General features: G+C 47.8%; 1 protein-coding gene across 7 annotated transcripts in view; it reads right to left on the minus strand.

Annotated features, from left to right (window-relative positions):
* The window catches only part of NAV2 (neuron navigator 2), a 722,564-nt gene that overhangs the window by 381,797 nt on the left and 322,244 nt on the right, over positions 1-18,523 (minus strand). For 5 of the 7 annotated variants that reach the window (XM_059407156.1, XM_059407146.1, XM_059407128.1 and 2 more), the window contains exon 1: positions 11,249-12,306. The exons of 1 other annotated variant lie outside the window; for it this stretch is intronic. In XM_059407156.1, coding sequence (XP_059263139.1) covers positions 11,249-11,506 — 258 coding nt within the window. In that variant the 5' untranslated portion in view covers positions 11,507-12,306. Of the gene's footprint in view, positions 1-11,248; positions 12,308-18,523 lie in introns of those variants that run through there. One more of the 7 variants, XM_059407119.1, reaches the window with a different exon arrangement.

Consider the following 18,523-nt stretch of genomic DNA (forward strand, 5'->3'; position numbering starts at 1 on the left):
TTCTTCTGTCCAGAGACAGCTAACAACCAAAGTTCCCACACCAGAGGGTCTAACAGCTCTGGAACCCTTGTGGTCCACACATTTTGACGTAAACATGCGTCACTCCCAGGTCTGAAAAGAATCAAAGCAAATCAGCATGAAATGGGGACCGTCGGCGAGCTGCAGCCAAGCGGCCCCGGTGGGAGGATGCGAAGGGAAGTCTGCCAGCTGTTAAGCACACAGAGCCCGCTGGGCCCCACAGCCCAGGGGTGACCTGGGGGGCGGCAGCCACGGAGGGGAGAGAACCAGATTGTGCCCAGATTGCAGCAGGATGTGGGCAAAAGCCAACAGGGCTCCCCATTCAATAAACACGATGCTTCTAGAGACAGGCTGGGACAGGCGAGGGAGGCCAAGGCCAGGGAAGGTTGGGGAGCAGGCTCCAGGGAGAGAGGGTTTGGACATTCGATTGTCTAAAGCTACACCTCAGTACGGGACTCGGGCCCTCCTCCAGTTCCTGGCAGAAGAAGGCAGTGGCTAAGAGGTTTTGGAATTTGAGAGACCCAGGTTTGAATCCGGTCACTGTCTGTGGCACGCGTGTGACCTGAATAAGTTCCATGCCCCCTCTCAGGCTGCTTTCCCTAGTGACTCCTCATTTCTCTTCTTCCTGGTAAAACAGGATCAATATTGGCTCGGAAAGTTCGCATGAGGATTGAGTGAGATTGTGGATGGAAATGGCACGTGAATGATTGCTGGCATCATCCTTCCTGGGGGGCCACCCCACCCTGGGACTCTAGAAACCTTCCCCTTTTTTTCACCAGCTAAAATCCTTCAGAACCCTTGTCAGGTCCCCCTTCCAAAGCTGGTGTGTGTGTGTGCGTGTGTGTGTGCGTGTGTGTGTGTGCGCGCGCACGCGCGCGCAGGCTCCCAAACCCGCCAAAGCTCTCTAAAGCCCATGGTGTTTCTCTCCCCCTCAACCCCTCCAGCTGATCCTACAGTCATTGTTGCGTCCTGACAGACCTTCAATTGGAGCAGCCAGATGGTTTGGACATTGTAAACAGCCTTGCATAAGGGAACCTGCCTCCTCCTTCTACCCAGCCAGCCCAGGCCCATTTTGCTAAGATCTGGGGTTGGAGAGCTTTGATAGCGGCCTCAGCCAAGGTTCAGGTCGCCCTCTCTGTGTCTCCTACACTTGGCCACCCACCACCACGTGATCTTCTCAGTTCACATGCCAGGAGGGAGTTCTGTGGAACACATGGCTTAGCCACAGCTTCACGAACACAGCTGGTGCGCCGTATCTTACTTACTCCTGCTTTCCAACGCTTTCTTTCATCTTCCCCCTCCCATCCTTCTTTTCTTCTGCAAATTATAAGTAGGAACCTGCTATGTGCTGACCATGTCGTAGCAGAGATCAAAAGGGACACATCCCTGACCTCATGGAAGGCATGGTCTGGCTAAAAAAGCAAGCCATCACAGGCCAAGCTGTGGAGGCTATAGAGCAGGCTATGGAAGCATAGAGGACAGATGCTGCCACGGTGATGGTGGAAGGCTTCCCAGAGGAGGTGACACAAAGCCTGAGCTTGGATGGGTAAAGGATGGGGAGGATTTAGCCAGGCAAAGGAGACCTAAGTAGTGGGGACAGAAAAAGGGTTGAAGCAGAGAAAGAAACTCGCTCCCATGCATACACACTCATACACACTCACCTTCTCACTGCCTAGATGAGTAGGACTCAACCAGGGGTTTTAATATTTTTTAAAATTTCCTCATTAAGAATAATTTCTTTTATACTTTCAACTTTGCAAACATTTTAGGTTTTTAGAAGAGATGATCAAATCAACTTGGATCTTGTGATTCCATAAAATGTCAGCAACTAGTCTCATGAAAGAACAGGAATGAAGCCAAGATTCTCACACTACACAGAAAGGAGATAAGGAGTCCAGATCCTAAACCCAGTGAAATAAACTTGGCCAGGCTATTTATTGTCAGTGAGTACACACACACACACACACACATACCCATCCCTATCTCATTTACGTTCTCAGGGGTACACTGTAGAGGTCAAGGGGAACTGCTAATGTACACTCTAGCCAGAGCTTCCTTTTGTTTCTCAACATTTTATTTTGAAAAACTTCAAACAGAAAAGTTGAGAGAACTGCACATGTATCTTCACCTAGATTTACCAGTTGTTAACACTTTATGACATTTATTTTGTCCTCTCTGCAGATACGCTAACCTTTTCTCTCCCCCAACTATCTGAGATAGTTGCTGACACCCAGACACTCGATCTCTAAATATTTCAGCATGTATCTCCCAAGAAAAAAGGCATTTTCTTACATAACCTCAATACTGTTTACATCGATGAAATCATACTCTCTCATACACCATCTGAATTCAAGTATCTCCAGTTGTCTCCAAAGGAACTTTCTAGGATTTATGGTTTTGTTCATGCAGGTTCCAGTCAAGGATCTCTCACCGGATTTGGTCATCATAACTCTTTGTTCTCTTTTTCTAGAATAGTTCTCCATTTACATTTAAAAAAAAATTTTTTTTTTCTTAGTCTTTCATGACATCGTCAGTGTTGAAGATACCAGGCCTGTTGTCTTAAAGAATGACCCATAATCTGAATTTATCTGATGGCCAACAAATGATTCCAAACAAATTCCCCAATTTTTTCAGATTTATTTATTTATTTAGAGCATGTGCACATGCGTAGGGGGAGGGGAAGAGGGAGAGGGAGAGACTCTCAAGCAGACTCTGCACTGAGCGCTGAGTGTGGAGCCTGACACGGGACTTGATCTCACAACCCTGAGATCGTGACCCGAGCCAAAACCAAGAACTGGTCACTTAACTGAATGAGCTACCCAAGAGCCCCCTCAAATTCCCCATTTGTTCCTTTCTCTCTCCAGGATTAGCCCTGCCAATTCCACTAAAAATGCTTAATGGAACTTGTGGCCTCAGAGCACTTGGAACTTTACCAATCCCAGAGGGGTTTAACTGATACTATTAAGAAACTAATATGTATTTAATATTGAAAGAATATTTTCAATATTTCTAAACCTTAGGGGTGGAGGAGAGGAGTCAAATGTCATATGTACCCACCCCAAGGAAATTTTATAGCAATTTACTTTGATTTAGTATTAACAATGGCTTTTCAGGTGTTTTGTTTTGTTTTGTTTTCTCGAAGTGCTTCCACTCTTGCTATTTAAGAACTGAAACTTTGAGGGGCACCTGGGTGGCTCAGTGGGTTAAGCCTCTGCCTTCAGCTCAGGTCATGATCTCAGGGTCCTGGAATCGAGCCCTGCATAAGGCTTTCTGCTCAGCGGGGAGCCTGCTTCCCCCCTCTCTCTGCCTGCCTCATTGCCTACTTGTGACCTCTGTGTGTGTGTCAGATAAATAAATAAAATCTTAAAAAAACCACAAAAAACTGAAACTTTGGGGTCAAGGGGCACCCAGCTGGTTCAGCTGTGGTAGGGCAGGCAACTCTTGATCTCTGGTTGTAAGTTTGAGCCCCATGTTGGGTATAGAGATTACCTAAAAATAACAAAATCCTTAAAAAAAAAAAAAAGTTGACTTTGGAGTCAAGCTGATATGGGCTCAAATTCTGGATCTATCATTTATTGGCTGTAGCTTAACCTCCTTGAGTCTTGGTTTCCTTAAAGGGTATTTATGGTGTGAGGTGCTTAAACTAGTGTCTCGGTCCTAATAATTGCTTCTCTTAAGCTTCGCAAGAACCTTCAAAAAAGGTGGAGCAAGAATGTTCCCCTCCATTTTATAGGTCAGGTAACTAAAGCTCAAAAGAGACTATGACTTGTTGAAGGTCACAGCAAAGCATCCAAAGAGATAGAACTAGAACCAAAGTTGCTGACTCCCAAGAGCTTTCCTTTCCATTTCTCTTCAGGAAATAGCATCTTCCTCATGGGATGTCGTGAGGATTAAATGACATGTGACGTGTCTAATGCCATGCATTACGCTGGTACAGACACTATGCTCAGTCAGTGTCAGTGACTGTTAGTATCATTATTTTTCATTTGTCACACTGCTGTGATTTTGTTCAAAGGCCCCCAAAGAAGTCTGGGAGTTAGGCTCATAATTACCTTGACTTCCACCAAGATGAGGCAGGGGATTGGAAAAACCTAAAATCCACTGAAGGTATTAAGGTTTCGCTTGGAAGGAAAGACAAAATATTCTGAGGCTGTGGGGCCATTGTTTGGAAAACACAAGAGAGGGTCTGTTTTCCTTGGGAAAGGGACACTAAATCATGAGTCATTCTTTAGGTTCTGTGTGGGTGACTTGAGGTTCCTGAGAAAACTTTTGTGTCACTCACTACTGTCGTGAGTGGACTGAAACACAAAAAGCCTGACCCAGTTTTATTCCCCAAATCCCATGACCCATTCTCCCTAAGACATTCTAGGAACACATTGTCCATCCCCTTGAACAATGTGACCAAGAGACAGAGTGGCCATTGAAATTGGCCCTGACGCAGTTAGTAAAACACCGTTGGGCAGCCGGCCATGCCTTGGGGCACCTCAGTGACCAAACTGATCACAAGGCCCAGCTCCCACCATAATCATGCCAGCTGCAAGGGAAGAGGGCTTTCCTTCTGCCCTCAAAACAATAAGTAGCCATTCAGAAGCCCAACCAATGGGATTGTTCCATTCTTGGAACATGGCAAGGCCATCACATTATCCAGTGGCTGCAGGGCTGGCTCAGGCAAGGTCTTACAAAGAAGACTTCCCATAAGTTTGGTTTGCAGTAGAGCCCCTGGCTCGGCTGGTGCTATAGGGATGGCTTGCCTGGAACCAAAATGTGGAGGTTTCATTTCACAACTCTGGATATGACTCATTTAGAGGACATCGTTCTTAATGTACTCTTGTTCCCCATTCACCTAACCAAAGCCCTGCCATGTTCTCTGCTTCCACGGGGTCAGTCATCTGTTCTGCCATGTAATCAACTGTGCACCTGGGAGGCACCTGGGAGACAGGTCGGGTGGAAAGAACGTGAGCCTGTGATGAGGCAGATCTGGTTTGCACACTTGGCTCCGACCTTACATAATAAAAATAGGCAATACCAAGTATTCTTTGCTTATTATATGCCAGACACTCTTCTCAACGACCTACCTGTTTACCCATTTCTACTTTATAGGTGAAGACACTGGCATTTAGAGATGTGAAGTAACTTGCCCGAAGCCTGGATTCAAATCTTGGTCTGTCTGTCAGTGAAGCCAGATCTACCGTGTAAAACGGCCTCTGAGTGCGAACTCCCTTTGCTCTCAGCTTCCTCAGATAAAATGCATAGATGGGGCGGCTGGGTGGCTGTGTGGGTTAAGCCTCTGCCTTCGGCTCAGGTCATGATCTCAGGGTCCTCGGATGGAGTCCCACACCGGGCTCTCTGCTCAGCTCTCTGCTCTGCTTCCCCGCCCCCCGGCCTGCCTCTCTGCCTACTTGTGATCTGTCTGTCAAATAAATAACTAAAATCCTTAAAGAAAATAAAATGCATAGACTACGTTACATTTTACCCATTGCTTGCATCTGAGATTATATACACACAAACATATACACAAATAGGTAGAACAAATACATATGCAAAACACTACGTATACAAGCAAAACAAACACATGCACCAGACAAAGATACCTATAAAGCAGCGGAGACTACCTGACACATAGCAGATGCTCCAGAAACGCTTCCTTCCCTGCTGTGCCGGCAGATTCTAGGAAGGAAGCATCTCTGACCTCAAGCCCAGATTTCACTGGGTGGTTCGGCTTTTTCCCAGCCTAGCTTCCGGAGCGTCTCCAAGTCTTCATTAAAGCACCTCTCTCAAGGCCACATCTCTTATGCCATAGAAGTAAGTCACACGGGACACCAAGATTGGGTGCTTCAGTCTTGGTCACAGAGGAAGAGAGGGCGAGAAGAGGGAAGCGAATCTAGCTATTCCGAAGGCTGGAAATTGGGCTGTAATTTCTCCAGCCTGGCCTTTGATGTGTGTGTGTGCTAACATGTGCTCGTTACTTTAAGCTGTTCCATGTGGATCTATTTGTATATGCGTGTGTGAATATATGTATATATACACATACCCAGAAGGAGATGTACTTCTATACGTGTGTATATATACACACATAATGATATCCTAAATAAGCCACCCGTCCCACCTTTAAAGTGTTTTACGAAAACTAACCCGTGGAATAAGCAATAATAGGCGAAATATAAACATTCTTGCATGTTGGCGGATAACCATGCTATACATTCCCCTCTAAGAACGGAGAGAGAGAAGAAAGGGAATAACACAATAGCAGAAAAATGCACTAATCAAATCCATAATCAACTTTGATGATGGAGCAAGGATTCTAATCAAAACACAATGGGGCAAAGTTGCAACAGGTTGTAAGCTTGGAGCTGCTCTCTCTTCCCAGGGGCCTCCCCTGCTCTTTCTTTTTAAACATCTGAAACACCCACAGAGGATTTCAATCACTTCTAATTACTTTTTTGAAGAAATGAGTTGCAAGTTGAACATCAGGCTCCTAAAAACAGGAAATATCAAAGTATTATATATATAATTTTTTTTCCCTGCAGCTGCTTCTTAAAAATAAGCTAACCTCTCCTCAAATAGCTCACGCGCATTCCTTATCTGAAGGTCGGCCGGCCAGGGTTTCTGAACGAACGCAGAGCATGTCTCTAAAACAATTCTTTGCATATGGTCATAATTTATACACCGCGTTAATGGAGCAGATGCTATAAATGTTCACTCTTGGGGGAAGGCCCAGGTATTCCAGCACAAGGAAGGGAATTCAGGAGGGGTGTGGGGCTGCAGAGCGCAGGCCCCCCAGTGGGGCAACAGCCCAGCTGCAGGCTTGTGAGAGAGGTTCAAGGTGAGGGGCTTGGGGAGTTGACAATGGGGTTGTACGTAAGAACTGTTTTCTGGCTACCTTAGGGTCTTTTCACAGTTGATGGACATGGAAAGCCGGCTTGGGGGGAAAGGGCTGTCACTGGCTGAACAGAGTTGCTGCATAATAAAAGAAGCCGTGAGAATCACCTCCCTTCCCCTTGTAACTACCATGTTGAATATTCTGAACCCCAAGCTAATAACAATAATCACTGTCATTTTTCCAAGGGTCTGTTATGAACCAGGTCTTTTTTTTTTTTTTAAAGATTTTTATTTATTTATTCAACAGACAGAGATCACAAGGAAGCAGAGAGACAGGCAGAGAGAGAGGGAGAAGCAGGCTCCCTGCTGAGCAGAGAGCCCGATGCTGGGCTCCATCCCAAGACCCTGGGATCACAACCTGAGCAGAAGGCAAAGGCCCCAACCCACTGAGCCACCTGGGTGCCCCATGAACCACGTCTTTATGGACACCATCTCCCAGCTTCTCCTAGGAGGCCTGCGTATGCAGAGTTCTTATCCACCAGCCAGCAAGCAAAGCCAATCCTTCAACTGCAAGATGCTTTTGTTCTCACCACCTTTGAAAAGGAAGATACTAGATACAGAGACAATTATCTGTTGCATGAAAGTGCAGCTTCCCTGTGGTGACATCATCTTTTGCTCTCTACCAAAGCATGGCCCTGCCCTCATCCTTCCCTCTCAGGGTCATCTCACCTCCTCTTCTCCCCACGCAGTCAGTCCTGCCCATCTCTGAAGCCCAGCCTACTGCAGGAGGCCCTCTGGATTTCCCCAGCCATTATGGCCCTTCCCTTCCTGCAGGCCCCAAGCATATCTTTCAGTCCTCTCTGTACTGTGTCCTGTTGCCCTTGGTACCTCAGATATACCTCCCAACTAGACTATAAAATCCCCAAGGCCCAGGCCATGCCTTATTTAGTTTGTGTACCTGCCAGGTTAAATGATGGAGGGAGGCCACTATGAAGGTTGGGAAGATCACCAGCCCTGAAGCTAACTCATCCTGACTCTGTTCCATCACACCAAAGCAGGATAACCTAGGGCAAGTTGCTCTATCTTGCTGAGACTCACTCACCCTTCTAGCTCAATGGGTAGAGCTGGGGTCTTACCAGGGCCTGCAGGTAAGCTGGAAGTCTCTGTGGTTCTCTCTCTACAGCAGAGTGGTTAAGGGCATGGATTCCAGAAGCAGACTGTCGTCCAAGTTCTAACTCTACTTCTGCTACTCACAAGCTTACTGACCCGGTTTTGCCTCAGGTTCCTCATGAGCAAAATGAGAATACGCCTACAGTAACATAACATAGTAACACATATGTCATTGGATTGTCAGAAGAATCAAAAGAGGCTTTTTATGTACTCGTCTTTAGAACAATTCCTGGCATGTAAGCAATGATTATATTATTTGATTTGCCATTGTTATATTATTAATTTATCATTATTATGTTATTTAACTTGCCATTATTATATTATTTGTCATTATCATTATATTATTATTATAGAAAATCATTGTTATAGAATATGTCTTGTCTGTTTTTAAGCAATACTGTGAGGATGAAATAATATTATATGTAAAGAGCCAGGCACTAAACAAGTAGCAGTGCCCTTCCCTCTTCTTCAGGGCATGCCTGGTACTGACAGATGCTCTGTAAATTCCGATTAATACCCTTCAAGGGCTAGAGAGATAAGCTATGCCTTTTCACACTTAGAGCTTATTAGATCCAGGTTCAACATGTCTTATCTCTTGCTTTAGCAATATAAATAGTTAATTATATTAAGTATTCCTTATTTGCCAGACACTGGGCTAAGCACTTCACATGTTATTCTTCTTAATCCTTATAATTTGTAAGGCTGTTTATGCCCATTTTTACAGAGGGAAAGACTGAGGCCCAGAGAGGTTCATTAAATAGGTCACCCAGCTGCTACGCAGCAAAGACAGGACACCACAGATACCTGCCTGACTTTAAAACCTCTGCTAGTGACCACTGCATACCCCAGTCTTCTGCCAAAAGCTCCCTGAATAAAAGGGGGAGTCAGAGACCCCAAGATGTCATCTGCCCTATAACTCATCATCTTCCAGTGATCAATACCAGGATTTGAATTAGGGACTAGAGAGGTCAAACCAGACAAAGTCCTCAAGCCTATAATAGGCTCTCCTGAATGGCAAATGGGCACCATGTTAGACAGAGTGAAAGGAAGCCCTTTCCAAAGAAGGGAAAACCGCCTTTGCCAAGGTCACTTCAATGCCAAGGTGGGGCAGTGAGCACCAGGATCCACCACCTGCCACAGAGAAGAACCCTCAGGAAGCCCAAACGTGGATAAGGAAAGAGGAGGCTGATAAAAGTAGCATAGGCCATCAGAAAGTAGCCAATGTCCTTAGCAGTCAGTCCAAACCATCCTCATGATCAGCACACAGGGTCCCACTGAGGTCAAGGCAGGTGCAATGGCAGCATTCTGGGGATGGTGGACCAAGAGTAAGAGAGGGAAGCTAAGTAGTGAGGGACCAGGACCCTGCCAGCCCCTCCAGGAACAGCTGGAAAACATTTTTTCAGAAAAGAGGGTGATGAATCACCTTTCCAGAACCTGCCCAGTGCAAGTCCTTCAACAATGTTTATTAAATATAGGGTCGAATGGGCAAAGGCAGAAGAGCTTCCTGGGCAGAAACCATCCCATGTCCACTTTCCCTCTCATTCCTCAGATCCTCCTCATCAGGTTGGAAGGGTGTGTGTCATATCCCAGAGTCACTGCTCTGACCTCCCACATACCACCCACCATACCTTACTCACAAGCCCCACCTCCAAGGATGGATAGGAAAAACCTCACAAGAATGTACCCCTGAGCTCATTCTCATTTCAGAGCCGACGGGACCAATCCTGTGGCTAACAACAGAAAACGAGAACAGAGCACTAAACCCTAGCAGAGACAGGCCCCCGGAGCATAGGGGGAAATCTTGCCTTCCTCCCACACGCCATCACTCAAACCTGTCAGCTTCCAAAAATGTTTAGCAAGTGCAGCAGCGAGGGGCATGCTTATCAGCCTGGTGTGGGAGCTTAATCTGCTCCGAGGGCCTTCTCCAGCCCAGAGTTCCAAAAGTCTGCTTACGATTAGCTCCCAGCTCCAGTTCCTCCATCGGACAGGCTAGCAATGTGTTGAGTTCTAGCCTCTGATCAGAGAAAGCTCCAGGAGAAGGTGGAGACAGTGTCAGCAGAGAGGAAAGTGCCAAAAAGGTCAGCTGGTCTGTTGCCACTTCCCTGACACCAGCCCCAAACCACCTCCCCCTCTGGCTTCCCGCCTCTCCTGACTGGGACAGTCACATCCGTCAGGTCAGCCTGTCCCCAAAAGTCCCTGCTGACTGACTGCCAAGAAAATAGAGCATGCCCCTGCTCCCTCCTACCAGATTGGGGGGGGGGGGGTGGAAGGAGCAGGGAGGGCAGGAGGCCAAGAGAACCTGATTGGCCCTTGTGGATTTCCTTAAAAGAGACTGCCGGCCAGGGCCTGTCACCCAGCCGAACTGGGTGATGCAGGCTCTCTCGGGAAAGGTAAAAGTCACCAATTCTCTTCAAGCTGGAGCCACCCCCCCTCCCCATCCCCACACCGGGTCAGGCAGGCTACCAGCGCTGGGATCTACTACCCTGAAAGGAGGGGGCTTAGCTTCCGGGGAGCCTTTTGGAGGCAGACACCCCCACCCCTCCCCCACCCCCACCCCAGCCATAACCGCCGGCCAGGACGCTGGGAGTCTCTGGCTGCCCGCCTCAGCTGGTGCACGGGCAATCCCATGGCAGTCCCAGCACTGTGCCTGGAATCCTTTCGCCCCAAGGGATGGGCAGGGGCAGGCCATCGTCCAGCCGAAAGGAGCAGGTTGATGGCAACCCCCAGACCCCTTTGCTTAAGTCTTGCTGCCAGGCCTGGGGGCGTTGAGCCCAAGGAGGCCTCAGACCATTCCTTGGCAGACAGAATCTTGCAGAACCGCCAGCCCGCCAGCCGTTGCAGCAGACACTGCCTTCTTGAGGCCAAGCTCTCAACATGCAGGACCTGACATTTCCAGAGCTGCACGTTTTGGGTTTTTTGGTTTGGGTTTTTTTTTTTTTTTTTTGGTTGGTTGTTTGTGTGTGTGTGTGAACACGCCACCCGTGCCCCCAGAAGGGAGCTGCGGGCGTGCCCACACCCCGGTCTCTCAGAGCTCCTTAAGGCAAACCACCGGCACCCGGCCACACCCACCGGCCAGCCCAGTCCCCCGCGCGCATCCCCAGATCTGCCAGCCTAAGTGGAATGGCTCCCTTCTCCGCCCACTGGGCAGCCCTTTACCACGTCCAGCCAAGCCACCTTACCCCCAAGAAGTATTCACCTCCTCCCACCCCCGAACAGCGCCCCGGCACACAGCACCTCTCACCTGGGTATCGAACCCGTTTTCCACCGAGCCGCTCTTCCGCAGCGGGAGCCCCTCCCCCGCCGACTCCTGCAGTCCCTGGGATTTCAGGGGGATCTGGCTGGGGTAGGCAGTCTTGCTCACCTCCACCTTGCTTCCCAACTTGAGGTAGCAAGGCTGGGGGCCGGTCCGGGCTGGGGGCACGTGCAGGATGGGCGCGGCGCTGTGCACGGGTTTGGGCAGTCCCGACTTCATTTTGGAGGCGACCAGGATGGCCGGCATCTTCTCCCGGGGCTTCGGCTTTCCCAGCACGTCCCTGGCAGCGGCGGCGGAGGCAACCGCTAAAGGCAGCGCGGGTAGCAGAGCAGGCGCCGGGCCTCGGCCCACCAGGCGCCCACCACCAGCGGAGGGGGAAAAAAAAAAATCCCCGGGTCGGGGAGCTAGCAGCAAACCCGCAAGCGCGCCTGCGGGATGGAGCAGAGGACTGGTTGCGGAGCTCAGCAGGTCCCACCTGGACGGATGCTGCAGCCGGGTTTCACGCCCCTCCTGGGCGGCCTGTTCAAGGGATCTGGGCGTTCAGGGGCTGTTCCCTCTTGCGATTCTCCTCCTGGGAAGCCGAGGCTTGGACGCCCATATTAACTTGTCACTGCATCTCCGAAGTGAGGAGGCCCCTTTGGAAGAGGAACCGCGGGGACGGGCGCCTCCAGCTCCAGGAGGTTGCGGGTGTCAGCGGCCGAGGGTAGGAGCCAGCAGCGGTGGGAGGCAAGGAGCGAGCCGAGGAGGAAGGAGAGGGAGGACGCACGGAGCCCCAAATGCCTCCACCAAGAGGCAGTTGCTGCCCCGATCTCGAGCACCGCAGTGTCACCCGCGACGCAGAGGCGCGGCGACAGCCCCCGAAAGGTCTCTCTAGGCGTGACAGTCACCGCTGGTTAGAAGTCCCCCGGACAGATAGCACCTTAGCGCCAGCAGGTCTGCACATGCTCTGTGAGCTAAAGCGCAGCAAGGCTGTGGCCGTGGGGCGCGGGCACCCGGACGCGCGGCTGGCGGGCTGGGCAGGGCTGCGCTCGCGAGCGGCGGCCCCGCTTCCCGGGAAGGCTGCGCTGGCTGCGGAGCTCCGAGCAGGGGAGGACAGGCTGCGGCCGGCGCGGCTGCGGCGCGCGCTGACAGCCCGGGCCGCCCCGGCGCGCCCATTGGCCGGTGGAGGGCCAATCAGCGCTTGCAGTCCTCTCTGCAAAGGGGGCGTGGCCTCAACTGCCCGGCTGCGGTCGAAACTCTGGGGCCGCGGCGGCCGCCAAGTACAAAGCCGGCTGGTGGCCGCTCTGCGGCACTGTTCCTGCGGCGCGCTTCCCAGCGGGCCGATGCTCCCGCGTCCCTGAAACCTTCTTTTGAAAAATGCCCTTTCGAATGCAAAGGCCCGCCTCGGGGCCCCGCGGGCAAGACTCGGGAGGAAGTTTGTTTCCTTTTTTCAAATTGTTCTGGTCACCTTAACGGTTTGAATCTTCCGGAATCGCGCCCCCCGCGCGGCGGCCCCCTGTCTGGACTGGGCAGGGCTGTTCCTCGTCTCCCGCGCTAAGGACTCGCCAGCCATTTCTCCTCTTTTCTGCCTGCACTTCCAGGCGGGCCGGGGGACCTCCCAAGAGCTTCCTCTCCAGCTTTCAAAGGCTGCTCTTTTCATTTAACTATTTGAAGTATTTATAGGCAAATACAGGACCCAGGGAACACTCCCGCCCCGAGTCTGCTCCCGCTCGCAACCTACCACGGACTCTGTCATTAGGGTGGCCCGAGGAAGCCAGGAGAGGCTCCATGACCCCAGCTGTCTCAGGCTAACCCTTGCTTCGTTTCTTGTAGGAGCCCTTCCCTGTCCGCGCCTTGGACGCACTGGCCCCACAGGTTCCTCGACTTGAACGCGTCTGAGGATTTGTGTCTTCTCAGTTGCTCTTTGGGTTCCTCCCTGACGTAGAGTATATGAGGATTGGAAAGCAGGATCCAGACAGGCCCAAACCCTCGCAGTTCATGGACTAGCATCTCCCACCCCAGAGCATTGCCTGGATTTAAACTTGGCAAGTTCTTTCATCAGATATGCACGCTTACAAAGCTTTGGGTTTCACTTGGAGCGAAGGAGGAGGTTTGACTACATTTATATCATGCGAGGTTGTTTGGATTAAATGAGATAGCACATGTCAGTTAAGCATAAGTACCTGTCAGTGTAAGGGGTCAATAGAAGTTAGGCATTATTATCCCTTTTCCTAAATTACTGCTTTCCACCATCCTAGTCATCTCTGCTTACAATCTGTTTGTCTTTTTTCTCTGTCTCTAAGATAACAGGTTTTCCCTGTTGTCCACCCTGTAGCGTGATTTACAGTGCTGAAAGCATTGATTTATCATTACCCGACCAAAGGAAAACTGAAAGTTTTAAAAACAACCTCTGAAAGCAGCATTAACAAATGAGAAGGTGCCTTCTTACCCTGGCCTGCTCCCTGGCCACCTTATCTTCCACCGACTCTAAACAACTATTCTAGCTAGGTTGAAATATCTACCCAGGTATTCTCCCTCTCTCTGAAATTAAATCATACACGGTCTGTGCCACTTACTTAGCACTCAGCCCTTTGCCATCTAATGTCACCGTGTTATTTAGCGTTTCGTGTTTATTCTCTTCGCAGAGAGTAAGCCTCATTAGGAACTGCGGTTTTTAACCTTCATTTGAGTCTCTTGGCATCAAATATAATGCTGTGGACAGAACGGCTACCCAGATTGTTACTGCATACATGACTAAATGATGATAGCACCAATCCTCCAGGAAGAGAGCCTTTTAGACTCAAGTACATAGGGTCATAAGAAATGTTATACTAGATTCTTTTACCCAGAACTCTGGTTCATTCAGATGTACAGAGAATTATGGGAAGATACTTGTAGTCCTCAACTTTAAAGTTCACAGAGATACTCCAAAGTATGGTTCCCCGAGCAGCAGCAGCAGCAGCAGCAGCAGCAGCAGGACACTTGTTTGGAAATCCCACCCAGACCAATTCGTCCAAAACCTCTGGAGGTGGGGCCCAGCAATCTAGGTTCAACAAGCCCTTAAATCAGTGATGGTGATGCATGAAGCTTCAGGGCTTCTACCCTAAAGAATATATCCTACACTCAGTGCTCTTCCAGGGCGCTCTAAACCTTTTTGAATCTAGGAATTACTGGTGATCTTGCTAAAATATAGTTTTGGTTCAACAGGTCTGGAAGAAGGCTGAGATTCTGCTTTCAGGATAAGCGCTCACATGATGCCCATGCTGGTGGTCTGGAGATCACACTTTGAGTAGTGAGGCTAAACCATAGATAACAAAGGGTTTCATCTCAAGGGTCATCTGTAGTTAATTGACTTTCTGTCACACTGTGCATCTATTAATTTACTTAGAAAGAGCAGCCTAATCAATTCATAATATCTGTCATGGGTGCAGAATAGAAACAGTGATAAACATGCTAAGTATTTGCCATCTTTGATCTGCTATCTTTGCTCTCCTGTTTAAATTGTATTTGTTGATTTTTGGGGTTCTTAGACCCTCAACTATGTGCTCATATGAAAAACAGTGACTTCTTTTTTGGAACCTCTTCCTAATCCTCTAGGATTTGGTAAACATATGAGCATTCACCTTTACCCTTTCTGATGTTTATAACTAAAGACTGCTAATTTGTCATCTTTCTTGATGAAAGATGAGTGAATCTTTTAGTCTATTTCCAATTTCTTTTCCTGCCTCCTCATTCTTTAATAATGTTATTTGCTCTTTCCAGGAACTTTATCTTCCTTTATAGCTTTCCTATTAACCCTCATTTTCCTTATTTAAAGCAAAACAACTTATCTTCATAACCAGACGGGGGGGGGGGGCTATTTTTTCCTGGGGCAAAAGAGGTAACTGCAAGATTCCTCCTTAAATAAGATCATCTCAAATTATAAAAATGCCTTATAAAGTTACTCCTTCCATATGTATGCTGTTAACATGAAAGAAGTCATTTTAAGTCAATGTTTGGCAAGCCTTGGTAGCTAAAGAAGTCACTGGTTTAGAGAATGGCAAACTGCTTTGGAAAGAACAAACTACCCAGGTTTAAAAAAAAAAAATTGTTTTAATTTGATCCACTACGGACAGCCCACCACTTAAAATCTCAACATTGATAGCCCTTCTTTCTCCTTCTTTTGTCTAACTCTAAACTTCCAACTCACCCACATGTCAGTGATGGGCCAATTTGAAACTTACCCCTGAAGCTCTCGGGATCACTGAATCATCCTGAGTTCGGACAGTTCCCTGGTTCTAAGCCATCTTCACATCACTATGGGACAGCTGCACTGCTTTCAGATTCTCAACGCCAGCCACTGGTGATTAGTTGAGTGTGAATGGGGCTTCAGAGCTGACCTGCAAGTGACCAGCCCCATCAACCCATCCTTCATCTGAGTGAAAGACCCCTTGCTGTGCTTGACCTCCCAAGAAGACAGTCCCACAAGAACCTGAAACATTGAAACCCCCAGCTTATTTTAAAAAAAAAAGGAAAGATCTTTTTTTTTTTTTTAATTTGACAGAGAGAGAGAGGGATCACAAGTAGGCAGAGGGGCAGACAGAGAGAGAGGGGGAAGCAGGCTTCTCGCTGAGCAGAGAGCCTGATGCAGGGCTTGATCCCAGGACCCTGAGATCTTGACCTGAGCCAAAGGCAGAAGCCACCCAGGCACTCCAAAAAGGAAGGAGCTTAAAAAAAAGTCAGCAGCCTCTTGGAAACCCTTGACTAGAAACGATGAAGGGAAATGTTGCTAGTCTCTGAAATAATATAAAACATTCACGAGTTTCTTTGGGAGTCAATAAAATCACACTAGCTTATTTTCAAAAACACACTTTTCCTTAATTTTTCTATGACGTGGTTTGGCAACTTACGACACATATCTCAGAGAGGGCACAAATGCCCACATTTCGGTAACAGCTGAATTGAGAGCCTACACATCTCAGGCTGCAGAGAAACCAGGGCAAGAACCTTAGCACGGCTCTTTAGAAGGATGGCTCACCCTGCCCCTCACTCACTTCTAACCTGCCTTCTTCCAGATGGCTCTGTGTGCAGGTCAGTATGCGCAAAGACGATGTACGGGAGATGGGGTTCTCTCACCTGCAGACGCTGGAGCATGAGGAGCATGTGTGAGTGTGTGTGCCAATGTGCACACTCGCATCACTCGCATAGGGAGTGGCTCAATCATTAATTCAGTGAAGAAATTGTTGAGAGCCCCTTATGTACCAGGCTTTGGGTATTATGACAGAGAGTAAATAAGAAGAAATTCTTGTTCCCTGTTCTTGAGGTTCAAAGAATGATGCATCTGCTGCTTTCCATCTAGAGGATCACCCTTTTTCACAACAACAAACTGGAAGAAGTCACAATCTAGTAAGGGAAGCACACAAGGAAATAAACAGCACGTAATAAAACAAATAATCTAATAGAAGCAACACGGAATGCGATAAATGAGGTACTAAGGAGAATCAACTACCCATGAGGTTAGCAGCTACTTTGATTAATGAAACTTTCTTTTTTCCCAGTGAATTAGATTGTTCTTATTATGGGTGGTGAAAACAAAATATACGCAGCCAATTCCTCACAATTTGTTACTTCTCATACTTAAAAATAAAATTTCTGTTAGAAAAATAATAAGCGATACCGATCTACCCTGAAGAATTTCAGATAAGTTTCATATTAAAAAGCCATTGATTATGGACATTAGGGAGGGCATGTGCTATGGTGAGTGCTGTGAAATGTGTAAGCGTGATGATTCACAGACCTGTACCCCTGAGGCAAATAATACATTATATGTTAATTTAAAAAATGCATTGATCTGTAATAATGGAATTTTTTTTCCCAGTAGCTGTAATGAAAGTTTCTAACCAACAGAAAACTGAAAGGTAATGGACAAAAATCCTCTTTCCACTGTTAGTTTTGAAACTCCGGGAGAGGGTTCCCTGGGTGGCTCAGTCAGTTAAGCATCTGCCTCTTTGGCTCTGATGGTGATCTCAGGGTCCTGGGATTGAACCCCACATAGAACCCCACATAGAGCTCCCGACTTGCGGGGGGCTGCTTCTCCCAATCCCTCTGCTCCTCCCCTGCTCCTGCTCTCTCTCACTCACTCTCTCTCATAAATAAAGAAATTGTATCTTTTTTTTTTAAAGATTTTGTTCATTTATTTGTCAGAGAGAGAGACAGAGAAGGAAAACAAGCAGGGGAGCTGCAGGCAGAGGGAGAAGCAGGCTCCCTGCTGAGCAAGAAGCCCAATGTGGGGCTCGATCCCACAACCCTGGGATCATGACTGGAGCCAAAGACAGATACTTAACCAACTAAGCCACCCAGGTGTCCCAATAAATAAAATCTTAAAAAGAAAAGAAAAAAGAGAAGAAGCTCTAAGAGATATGGGTCCATTCTCCCATCTATGTATGTGAAGTCTAGAAATGATTCTTTTGTTGACATCTTGCCTCATTCCATATCCAATAAAATGACTAAATATTAATAAGAATAAATGTGATAGAGGAAAAACATTCTTTTTTTAGAAAGATTTTATTTATTTATTTGACAAAGATCACAAGTAGGCAGGGAGGCAGGCAGAGAGAGAGAGGAGGAAGCAGTCTCCCTGCCGAGCAGAGAGCCCGATGTTGGGCTCAATCCCAGGACCCTGGGATCATGACCTGAGCCGAAGGCAGAGGCTTCAACCCACTGAGCCACCCAGGCGCCCCAGGAAAAACATTCTTATTTAAAACTTGGGCTCTGGGGTACTTGGGTGGCTCAGTGGGTTAAAGGGCTGCCTTCAGCTCAGGTCATGATCCCAAGGTCTTGGGATCAAGGTCCCCCTCCACCAGGCTCACTGCTCATCAGGGAGCCTGCTTCCCCCCATCTCTCTGCCTGCCACTTTGCCTACTTGTGCTCTCTCTCTCTGTCAAATAAATATTAAGAAATTATTACATAATTTATATATAATTATATAAAATATTAAATTATTTTATTTATATAAAACTATATAAAATAATATTAAATTGTAAATATTAAATATAAAAATATAAAAAATAAAAATAAAATAAAACATGGACTGTGATTGCTTTTGCCTTCAGCAGTTTGGAGGAGAGTACGTGAACAAATCCTAACAGTGGGAATATAAGTCGCACATCACTGCCATATTCAGGCAATATGATTACTAGGCAAATCTGAAACCCCCAAATCAGCCAGTTCAGGGCTACTCAAGAAAGAGCCTGTGAGTATGTGGTCTGAGAGATAACATTAGGGATCATTTGGATAATCCAAAAG

This window comes from Mustela nigripes, chromosome 1 (genome assembly GCF_022355385.1).
Source record: "Mustela nigripes isolate SB6536 chromosome 1, MUSNIG.SB6536, whole genome shotgun sequence".
In the NCBI taxonomy this organism is placed as follows: Eukaryota; Metazoa; Chordata; class Mammalia; order Carnivora; family Mustelidae; genus Mustela; species Mustela nigripes.